The 12511-nt window shown below is 30.1% G+C and overlaps 1 protein-coding gene across 1 annotated transcript; it reads left to right on the forward strand.

Annotated features, from left to right (window-relative positions):
• Positions 1-2714: 2714 nt before the first annotated feature.
• Positions 2715-7870, forward strand: LOC108777723 (uncharacterized). Its single transcript, XM_018544677.1, has 8 exons — positions 2715-2774; positions 3403-3607; positions 4954-5016; positions 6215-6603; positions 6717-6923; positions 7052-7378; positions 7465-7606; positions 7694-7870. The coding sequence occupies exons 2-8, from the start codon at positions 3422-3424 to the stop codon at positions 7868-7870; spliced, it is 1491 nt and encodes a 496-aa protein (XP_018400179.1). The 5' UTR covers positions 2715-2774; positions 3403-3421.
• Positions 7871-12511: the final 4641 nt, after the last annotated feature.

Consider the following 12511-nt stretch of genomic DNA (forward strand, 5'->3'; position numbering starts at 1 on the left):
ATATATATATATATATAATATAGTTTATATAATTATATATATAGTTATATAATTATATAAAATGCTTATGTATATATGTATATCTATACACATACACATATATACATTCAGTCATACCAATATTACCAATGTATACATAATTACACATTGTGTATTAATTACATACCATGACCACAATTTTTTTATTGACAAAAAATGCGTAAATAATTTTTGTTCTTATTTATCCTATATATATACGGACAGAGATTATATAAGAAAAAGAAAACTTATATATTTCTTTCTAATATAACATATACAATGATTGGGCCAAAAGTCTCGGGCTACCTGAATAATTTCTTAACGGTTTAAAATATAGGATTGAAATTAATACAACGGAATCAAAAGATCTATCATTGAACCTCAAAAAATATCCACTATACCATTCTTGAGGGAGAGGAGGGAAGGTGTCTTCAAAATCTTAAACGGCACATGAGGTCGTGTGAGGGCTTTTCGAGACGAGAACAACGCGGATTGATTGAGGTCTCTAAAATTTATTTTGCAGATTTATAATTATTTGAACATTGTTATTCAGAAGAAAGAATTACATTTCTTGTGTGAGCGGGTGTGTGCGAGTGTGTGTGTGTGTGTCTGGGTGTACGCGAGCGCGCGCTCAACTTTTGGTTTATCTTTAATTAAACCGGTTTTTTAGAAACAGTAAATTTTGAAATCAGATATGGTAATGCTAATGCCGGCAGTATTGTAACTTTCAATTCCAATACATGTGAATAACAATGTTCAAGTAATCATAACTTTGCGAAATAAAATCTTAGAGACCTCGATCAGTCCGTGTTGTTCTTGTCTCGAAAAGCCCTTTCAAGTGTCCTTTCGGGTGCCTGCAATTGACCCCATTTGCCATTTAAGATTTTCTAGCCTTCTTCTCTCCACTCCCCCGAGAATATTTAAGTGGATGGCTTTACATATAAAGAAGTGATTTTGTATTTTAAAGCAGTTAAAAGAATAGACAGTATACAGAGTTCTAAAGCGAGTCAGAATGATAGAAATCTTAATCTGTAAGATCTTGAACTTTTACACTTATTGTTAGTATCTCGGTTCACAAGGCCAACCGCCGCTATTTTTGTCAGATTCTTTCATTTCTGGTAAAAACACGCCGAAAGTGTGTTTTTATCATCATTTTATCGTGCGGCTGTTGGCTTATGTAACAGATAAGAGATATTATTTCTTAAACTTTTTTTGTTCGAAACTTTTTAATATATGAATAAGGTCAAACGGTTAAAATTTATACCTCAAGACCATGACCTTGTCAACATATATCAAGATGTTTGGGAAATCTCTCCGAAACCCTATATTTATTGGTGAGTACTTTTGAGGATCAGTGACAGAATTTATGATCCCATTGTATCTGTATAATTTCGATCATATACCTCGAATCATTCAGTAATTATTCAAATGATCCGGGAATGTTTGCGGGCACAGTGCATAACAGAACATTTTATACATATCTACATGGCTAATTAAAAAATATAGCTTAACCAATGTACAAATAACATTAAATATTAGTACGTGTAATACTTGATGTATGCTATTACCTTATTTATTTTATCTAATTTATGCTCAATTTCTTTATTTCAAGATTAGTTACAGATAACATTATTCACGTATTCTATTCTAGGAGATCTCTCCTGGATAAAGGTTGTTTGAAAATGAAGAAATTGAGCTTTAGACAAACTCATTTCGATTTTTCTTTACTCCAAATATTATTGGTCGGTTCTTACATGCAAAGTACTTTCTTCACTTATGAATTTATATATATCCTTTAAATTAATTTTAAGAATAGATGCTATATCCTCCATAGTTTGTGGAAGCATCTTGGACTTCTTTTCCAGGGAATGGAAGTAACTCGTTACTTGTAACGAAGTTACAGTTACAAGTTACTTTTTTGGTAACTTTACTGGTAACTGCGTTACTTTCTTTTTTTGGTAACTGTAACGGTAACGAGTTACATTTTTTGGGTAACGGTAACGAAATTTACAGTTACTTTTGTCGTTACTTTGCACACGATTGAACACGGTTCGATTGGATACATGTCATTATAGCGCTTATCAATAAGACTTGAAAGCCCTTAGGCATTCGGCCGTCATGATTGGTGGTCGTCCAATCCAATTGAAACATGAGTTGAGAGTTTTCACTGAGCACGTCACACGACGTGTTGTCGAAAGAAAGAAAAAGAGAGGTTGTATTTATATATAAAATTCTCTCTTTCTCTTTCTTTCACGACGCGACGCGTGACGCGTTCAGTGGGAACTGGGAACTCAGCCAATCGGGATCCTGCCTTATCCCGCGTGCTTGCCGCGGCGCTTTTATCGTGGCGCACATGTGAATGTTTTTCAACGTCACGTGCTCAGCGCAGGTCGAAGCCTGCAGCGTCCTGTGGTATTTAGTGGTATTCGATGAATCTTGTGGTCTGGGACGGACGCGTTTTTCGGGTGCTTTTATTTGTGTATATTTTTGAAAGTGTATCCGTGGTCTGGTTCGTTCATCCTAACGCGCATTATTGCGGTGTCCGCAAATGCAGGCATCCAGTGTTCGTTCGGGCAACGCTATTTTACGGTTGCATTAAATTTTTTTGGTAGCGGTGCCGGCTTTGACTGTGTGACGAAATCCAAACGTACAAGAAGGACTGAAGAAGAAGCGTACGAATAAGAGTAATAAGATCTAGTTAGACGTTACGACGTTATTAGATACGTCCTGTTCCGATAATTGCTCAACCTTTACATGTAAGTATTATAAGTTTTCTCTGCTAAATGCTGTCAAAAAAACGACATTTATGTTGACCATTTTCGGTTGCTTACGGCCCGTATTCCGAACGTGCTTTTATCGATAAACACGCATTTTTATTTCTGAAATTCTGTAGTATACGTAACGTGAACTATATGCTAAATATATACTGTTATCTGTTATCGTAAAAGCGCGTTCGAAATGCGGGCCGTAGCAACCGAAAATAGTCAACATAAATACAGAGTTTTTGCAATACCGTTTATCCTTGATACGATGAACGCTAAAGTCACGTTATCCTTTTCTTAATTAGATGTGAAGAAATATCGTTTTTTGACGCATTGCACTGGCAATGTTTTCGGAATTGTTTTCTTTGTTGTTATTAAATTAATTAAATGTTAAATAAATAGTGTGATCCGTTTCACGCATAATTTGTCATTTTATTCTTTTTCAATATGAATAAAATGATACATGTGTCCAGCATATCATGTGTATCATGCGTGAAATGGAACACACTCAAGGTCAAAGTGAAACACAGTTTAGATGGGAAACAAAATAATTTAACATTTTCATCCCTAATCTAACCTAGTTTTATTTTCTTAATTATATCATATTATGTTTCTGTTGCAGTTTTTTTGTATCGAAAACAATGGAATCCAGTGAAACAGATGAAATAAATAATAAGATGCCATGGCCGGCATATTCTGAAATCTTTAAATTTGATTCAAAGTTGAGCAACGAAAAAAATTATGCATTTGTTTGCAAATTTTGCTTTGGGCAAAAAATTATTCATGCGAATAAAACTTCTACAGCGAACTTGAGGAAACACATAAACGTGAGTTTAATTTATTTATATAAATGTTTAGAAATATTTTTAAGATTATTTTTCAAGTTGCCTTGAAACTGAAAATCAAGGTCAATTTGGTTTTTCTCGCTTATATTTGGTCTTATCAATCGATTTTTAATTAATATTGGCCATTTTTATAAATAAAATTATACAAATAAAAAGGGGCAAAGAGTCGATAATATAACAAAATAAACGTTTAATTTAAAAATAATGATAATACTATAATAAAATAAATAAAAATAATAGAATATTCACTTATTTGATTTTAATGAATTTATCTGTATTGTATTGTAACACTGAGAATGTAATATTCACTTATTAGATTTATATTGTAACATTGAGAATGAGACTCGATCAGAGTCGAAACGTCTGTACATACATATATTATTATTATTTAAATTAAACGTTTGTTTTGTTATATTATCGGCTCTTTGTCCCTTTTTATTTATATTGTTTTATACTTACAGAGCCTTATATTAATTATTATTTATAAATAAAATTGTTTTTTTACATAACACGATTCCTTTAATTACTTTGTGCATATATAATGGTACTAAGATACGGTTACAAAAAACAGAAAACAGTTTACGAAATATTTTATATTTTATGTTAAAATGTGCTAAAATTTACAATAAAATATAAAGTAATTTTGTAATTCACTTAAAGTACATTTTCACGAGCCGCTCTAACCGACAGTTTCAGCAACAAAAAGAATCACGTGATTAAAATTGACGAATATTAAGCGTCAATTTTGATTACGTGATCCTTTTTGACCAGTTAAAGTGGCTGAAATTGTACCTTTATTCTAATATTCAGGTACGGCTTTGAATCAGCTTCTCAGCTGTCGTGTTGTAACTAATGTGTGATATCAAATTATTGTATTTTATTAACAGTGAATTCAATAAAGTTATTATTATTATTAGTATTAAGTACTTATGTCATAAAGTATTGATTTTTTTTATAATTTTACATCAATACTTTTATATTCAGAATAATTAGAGAAGAATGATGTTATGTTTAAAAAGTATAATATAAATTTATTTTTAAAAAAGCTATAACTTTCGTGCGACTTCGAAAAATAGATCTTTTCGAAAATTAATTTTACCATTATTTATGTCCTTTTGTACCATGTATTCCTTTAATTCGATTTTTTTTTCTATAAAATACGCAATTTAAAAAAAAATATTTAGATAGAAGCATTAAAAGCTCATCGCGTGTATGATAAAAATGAAGATATTATTATAATATAATTGTGATCTTTCTCTACCAATTAATAAAATTGCGCTATACCAGAAAAATAATTTTTTTTTAAATTTTTTACTTTTTTTTTGTAGATTTCCAAAGAATTTATACAATTCCATAAGTTCTACATTGAATCAAATCAGCAACATAGAATAGTAGGTATAAAAAAGCGTGACATGCAAAGTATGGTTAGATTAACAATCAATTAGCATATATTTTCTTTTTTGCTATAAAAGAATTTTTATTATTCTATTTATTTTAAAACAAAGTAAATATGATAATGAAATCGGCCGATGACGGTCAAGCAAGATTTTGGTTGCTAATATAATTTATATTAGCAATATAATAAATTATATTAGCTAATATAATTTATATTAGCAACCAAAATCTGGCTTGACCGTTATCGGCCGATTTCATTATCAAATTTACTTTGTTTTCAATATCGACGATCCTACACAAATCTTAATTCTATTTATTTTGAGCGCATGTAGAAAAGAAAGTCTTTTTGTGTCAAATCCTCCTTCAGTAAAAATATCAGTACAACAAAAATTTTCAAGTTTCAGTATGTAATTCTTTTATAATTACTTTTTCAACATTTATTATTTGTGCGTTTATTTTAATCTTCAACTTATTATTATTTATTGTTGTTTAAATATACATATAAAGTGTTCCATTTCAATTGTTCCACGTACATATTTCGAAAAATATGGAAAATAGGAAAAAATACTTCAAACAAAAGTTGTATGGCTTGTAGAATAAATAATATAATTTAATTTAAAAAATAGAATGATATTTATATGATTTTAAAGAATTAAATGTTTTTATTATTTGTTTCCCTTTGTAGATCGTACAATTTTTGCTTGTGTTGAAACGTTTTTTTCGTTTCTTCCATACTTTTCATCTAAGCATGTTTGTCTGGGATAATTAAAATAGAATATTTTAGTGGGATTATGTTATATTGAATTATATTGAGAAATATATTATGACAATGTATAAAAAAAGGCAACATCCGATCAAAGCAAGTCGTTTGATTTAATATTTTTGGCTTAATATTTTTATGCGAATTTTTGGTTTAAACAAATCGCGCTATATTTTAATTATAAATTTTTAAAGTAATTTGGAAAATATACTACGATTTATTTTCTTGTTTGTTAACAAAATAGTAAAATACTATTATTTTTTATAAATAAGGTTTTCTTAAAAGATCTCCCTTAACAAATACTTTTAGCACTCAATACATTTTTATTATTTCATATTTGTTTCATTATTGTGTATACTTACTAATACTATACATTACATATTACACATGAACATATTATATAATATTTTAATTAGTTCATATTAAATTAATAGGCAAAACATCCACATTACATTAAAAAAATAGACGAAATCAAAGATCAACTTAAAAATAAACGTCAAAATGAAGACGAATCTAAAAATGTTATGAAAAAACAATTAGTCCTAGAAAAATGGGAATCTAGTAAAATAACTCAAAAAAAAGTGGATACTGCTATATTGAGATTTGTTATTGAAACTGTTCAGCCCCTCTCACTAGTAGACAACCCTGCATTCATTGATCTATTTAAAATCGGACTGCCTTCATCAATTCGAATAATATGCACAAAAACGTTGCGAGAAAAACTTATTCAATCTTATGTTGATATGAAATCTGCACTTGATAAAAAATTATCTAAAATAGACATATTGTCAACTACAGCAGACTTATGGAGTAAAGCAAAGAGGTAAATACGATCTTGACATTTAATTTTTTTATTAATATTTTATTTTTTATGAAGATGTATTTTCTTCTTTAAAATTTTATTATAATTAAATTATATCTCTTAATTTTTTACAGAAGTTATTTAGGAATAACTGCTCATTGGATTGACGAAAGAACTTTAAAAAGAGAATCAGCCGCACTGGCTTGCCGTAGAATGAAGGGAAAGCATTCATTTGATGTTTTGGCAAGTGCTATTAATTCCGTGTTCTTGGAATACCACATACAAAATAAAGTGTGTTGCACTACAACAGATAATGGTTCCAATTTTGTTAAAGCATTTCGGTAAATTAATATTTTATAATAGTCTGCATAATTTTACATATATTCATTTATTTATTATTATATTATTTGTTTTTTTATTTATTATTAATTTATTTTATTTTATTTATTTTTTTCCTAAAACTTTTTAGAGAATTTGAGAAAGATGAAATTGACATTAACATAGAATTCCATGATTTAAATAATTTACTAACTATACATGAAACAAAAGATATAGAAGCAGAAGATTTGGAATTCATTACTCTTCCGCCACATCATAGATGCGTTAGTCACACATTAAATCTTATTGCGGTCAAAGATGCCGATAAAGCTTTAGATGATATTTCATATAAGAAAAAATATAGAGTAACCTTTGCCAAACTGTCAAAATTATGGAATAAACAGAATCAGTCCACACAAGTGGCAGATAAAATTAAAGAAAATTGTGGGGTATATTTAAAAACTCCCGTTATTACAAGGTAAATAAACCTTTTATTATTTCTTTTTATTTCTTCTCAGTTCTTTACATAGAATATGTATAAAATAAAACTTATTTTTTTAATAGATGGAATTCAACTTTTGATTCCGTTTATCAATTGGTGACTCTTTTGAAAGAAGACTCAGATAAGATAAATCAGTGTTTGGATTTTTGTAACTTACAAAGATTAACAAATAATGAAATTAAATTTTTAGATGAATATTGTCAGGTAAGTTATATACTTATACATGTAATTTATCAAAATACTTGTGTATATACAATAAAAAGCATATCTTTTACTATTTTCTCGGATTAGGTAATGGAACCTTTGGCAAAGGCATTAGACATCTTGCAAAGCGACATTGGTATGTACATGGGATATTTGTTACCCGTCTTAAATAGTTTGCAAGAAAAACTTCTAAACATTGAGCATCAATTAATGGATTGCCGTTCTTTAACTAAAGCCATTCAACAAGGTTTAAATAAAAGGTAAACTATTAATCAGTTTAAGTTAGAGATAAAAAGAAAAGTAAATATATATAACTTTGAAGTATCATTGTAAAAATACAGTGTAAAAATACAAACACAATCAGATTTTTAATATATTACTTTATAAAATTTTAGATTTTCTACAACATTTGAAAATAAAGAATTAATATTAGCAAGTTGCTTACATCCTAAATTTAAGTTAAATTGGCTAAATGGGGAAAAGAAGAAACAAGCTGAAAGTTATTTACGCGATTTACTAGGCATTTGTTCAAATGATAATTCTCCGAATTCAAGTAAAAGCGATGAGCACGATGATTTTTTCAATTTTCGACATTCAAGATTAAATAATGAGTCCGGAGAAAAAGAATTAAATAATTTTTTAAAGTCCAAAAGAACTGACCTTGAATTGTTAAATAACTTTCCGAAATTGAAAAAACAATTTATTAAATTTAATACGACTTTACCAAGCAGTGCATCGGTTGAACGAATGTTTAGTATGGCTAATTTAGTACTGACTCCTTTAAGAGGTCACCTAAATGACGATATTATAGAATATCAACTTTTGTTAAAAATTAATAAAGCGTATCAATAGATTAATGAGTTTTATCAGGGTTGCCGGAAGTCAGGGAAAGGTCAGGGAATTGGGAAAATGCGTCAGGAAAAGTTAGGAATTCAGCACACTCGTCAGGGAAAATAGAATGGCTGTAAATAAATTTATATTGCCTTGTGCTTCTATGATTGGTTTGGACTACCTTTTTTGTTTTTTTTTTTTTGGAATTTGTCTCCTGAAGAAATTGTCTATGTTACATTGCTGGATCTGCATAATATTTAAAATTGTCCGTGTCATTGTAAAAATACAAGGGAGATTGCAAAATATGTATACTTCAAAGTCAGGAAAAATCTGAAAATTTTGTCAGTAAATTAGGGAAATATCAGGAAATTTGACGATTAAAAATTTATGGCAACCCTGTTTTATAAAAACTCTTAATTTTAATTGTAATCGTTCTAATACTTTCTAGGGTGCGTTCCACTTAACGTTCGCAACGCTCGCGAGTATCATTTTGTCCTTCTTGTAATCGAATATTAAATAAGGATGAGATGATAGACGCAATCGTTGCGAACGTTAAGTGGAACGCACATTATTATCTATATTTCTGACATTTCTGTATTTACAAAACTTCTATTATATATTTTAATTGCGTTAGTTATAATAGCGTTAGTTATAATTTTCTTTTTATAAAAATATTTGATTACAAAGTATAGCTTACATAAAAATATAATAAAGAGTTATAATAAAGTGTTCTATATATAATAAAGAGATTATATATGTGTATTGCTTTATTTTCTTTTTAATCTCTAACTTATATTGTGATTCAGATAATCCTATACAATCCTATATAATCTTATAGTTTTTTACAAAATATAAAATAATTCCTGAAATATTTTTAACTGTTAACTGTAGCGATTCTGAAGTGATCATTGACAGCTGAGAAATATATATAGTATCACTATTTCAGTAATTATTTTACACTTCTATCTTCTATGTAAGTAATGTATCATACATGTAGGTCATACAAATGTTTCAGCTTGCTGCATATTTTACAGGTTTTAGAATTACAAAATTATGTTTAAAAAAATTAAAAAATAAATTAAAGTATAATAAAATGAGAAGGGTTACGACAAAAATGAATTATTTTTAAAACAATAAAACTATATATTTGTCAGTGTTACATTAAAAAAAAAATATGTAAAAGTATCTTTTTAGATTGATTTTAAAAAAGTAACGGAAAAGTAACGAAAAGTTACCTTTCGAGTAACGGTAACTGTAACGAGTTACTTTTAAAAAGCGATAACTGTAACTGTAACTAGTTACATTTTTTACTCGGTAACGAGTAACTGTAACTAGTTATTTTTAAAAAGTAACTTTCCATTCCCTGTTCTTTTCTACAATAGCTGTAAACCCTGAGATCGCTTGTCCACGCGTCTCTTCCAATTTGTACAAATCGTGAAATATTGGATACGCAAATGTTGACGCACAATATTCGCGGGCAAATTCCAAAGCAGGGTAAACCATTTTTAACCATTTATTTCTTATGTACAAACGTAACAAAAGGAACCTACAAAATATATGTGAAATATAAGTGTTGCCTAATTGCATATCAGTCTAAATATAGATTATCGTGTTTACCGAATTTGACATGTTTGCTTCCCAAATGGAAATATACAGTCTATCCACATTAATTTTCCAATCGGTAAAGCTATCGGCTATGCATATAAGTAATTTAAGAAATACATTTTATTAATATTGTCACATAATAATATTTCAGTCAACTCGGAAGAAAATTTGTCAGTCGTATTTGTCGTGATCCACTGTTGTGTTAATATGTCACATTGATTCTGCACTGAATCATACAGACGGTCATACATAGAAACTAAATTCAATTTGTAAAGCCACTTATCCAATCTAGATATTAATATCTAAAAAATATAAAAAATTATTGTTCATTAATTTAATGAATAAAAGTTACTGAAAGATTCTCATTATTTTTTCTTTACACGAAAAGATGTTACCTCATGTTTGCTATCAAAATAAGAAAACAGATGATCCTTCCAATCAATAGTGTCTATACTTTGATAACAAAATGTTTGCATATAATGCTTAAGATATTGTAATATAGTCTCATCTGTAATGTTAGCGCACACAGTATAAAAAATAATGAAGTAGAAATGGAGAATTGAATGTAGCAGTACAAATACATATATGTGTAAGTGCAAATTATATATTAATTTACTTATAAAGTCCGTAATCCTATAAACTTGTAAGAATGTAAATTGTTATTATCAATCAATCTATTCAACATATGGTTTTTATTTTCCATCTAAATGAAATTATTGTAATTTACCTTAACATCAAGATCAAAAAAGATTCTTTTTCGCATAAATATTGTTTGATTTAGAAAATGATACCTAGATCGCAAGATTTTACTAGAAATGAATATACTAAAACTTTTAATCAACCACAAATATTGGAAATTTTTACAAGTGACTAAACCTCTTGCCCAGCTTTGGGCAATTTTTCGAGCAATCGTATCATACATGAAAATGGGATCTTCATCAAGTAATGTTGATGACACAAATATCATGGTACGACATTGACGCGATCTAGAGAAGCTATCAGCATGAGGACTGTGTGGCTCCGCGGCGAGACTGTTGCTTGGTAATCTGGACGACTCCGAGGCCTCGGTTCAAGTCCCGGCACCGCGCCACCGGTGGAGAACGCTCTGATATTTTTCTAGTTACTTATTTCTTACACCTTGCACCAGCATCAGTGCATCTGCCAGTGACACGACGAGAAAACGGGGCAGAGTTAGTTCTCTGCCTCCGTCGAGCGTTCTCGACAGTCGTGCGCCAGCGCATCCTTGTATCTACTGGCAATCGGCGAGAAAACGGGGTAGAGCGTTTCTCGATTGCCCTTTGTAAGAAATTTATCTAGAAGATCTAGCGCAATCTAGAGGAGCTATCAGCATATCAGGGCTATTGCGGCGAGACGGTTGCTTGGTAATCTAGACGATTTCGAGGCCTCGGTTCCAAGTCCTCTCCCCCGGCTCCGGTGGAGCGCCCTGATATTTTTGTAAGTGTTATCGCTTATTTTTTTATACCTTACACCATTCCGTGATCTGATAGGTAGAGCGTTGTTCTCTGTCTCCGCCAAGCGTTGTGCATTCGCATCGCTATCCTCGCCGTCAATCGTTTCCCTCGTTGCATCGGGGAAACGCACATAGATATCTCGACACCGCCCGCTGGCGTATACCCGCTTTCGCGAAATCCGCATCTGCTCGCGCGCCGAGGGATTTAAAGATCCCGACGCGATTTCTGCTGTGTACGAGCCGCTCAAGGGCCGGGTAAAGCCACTCTAGAATTAAAAAAGAATCATTTTTTTGTTTTTTGCTTAAATGATGCTTTAAGATCTTACAAGGGAGGTTAGGCAACTCAAAAATTCAAAAAATTCTGAAACTTTGTGTGCGAGTATAGTTCATCCGTAACACAAAACTATTTTCTGTTGGTGCGGAATTTCACTCTAAGGGGGTGAAAGACCCCTTTGAAAAAAATAGATTTTTTCCTTTCGAAACGACGAATATCTTCGAAACTATAAGAGATACAATAAAAAACTTCCAATATAAAAATTGAATGATTTCAAGAGAAGTAAAATAAAAAGATTTATTTATTTATTTCAATTCAATAAATAAATAAATAAATTTTTTTATTATATTTCTAAAGTACTCTTGAAACCATTCAATTTTTATATTGGAAATTTTTTATTGTATCTCTTATAGTTTCGAAAATATTCGTTTCGAAAGAAAAAAATCTATTTTTTTCAAAGGGGTGTTTCACCCCCTTAGAGTGAAATTCCTCACCAACAGAAAATAGTTTTGTGTTACGGATGAACTACTCTACTTGCACACATGCACACAAAGTTTCAGAATTTTTTGAAATTGAGTTGCCTAACCTCCCTTGTTAGAAATAAGGTACAAAAGGTCTTATAGCGAAGAAAAATCTATTCTCACATTATTTTGTATATATTTAATTAATGAATGATGTATAAATGATTTTTATTATGGAACGAAACGCACACCGATAAATTCTG

The sequence above is a fragment of the Cyphomyrmex costatus genome, unplaced genomic scaffold, assembly GCF_001594065.2.
Source record: "Cyphomyrmex costatus isolate MS0001 unplaced genomic scaffold, Ccosl1.0 scaffold460, whole genome shotgun sequence".
NCBI lineage: Eukaryota > Metazoa > Arthropoda > Insecta > Hymenoptera > Formicidae > Cyphomyrmex > Cyphomyrmex costatus.

What these genes read in the sequence shown, in the direction of transcription:
- LOC108777723 (XM_018544677.1), top strand. Translation starts at nt 3,422, where the DNA reads ATGGAATCCAGTGAAACAGATGAAATAAATAATAAGATGCCATGGCCG. An exon ending in AAAACTCCCGTTATTACAAG is followed by an intron (nt 7,379 to 7,464) that starts GTAAATAAACCT and finishes TTTTTTTAATAG; the next exon opens with ATGGAATTCAACTTTTGATT. An exon ending in TTTTAGATGAATATTGTCAG is followed by an intron (nt 7,607 to 7,693) that starts GTAAGTTATATA and finishes TTCTCGGATTAG; the next exon opens with GTAATGGAACCTTTGGCAAA.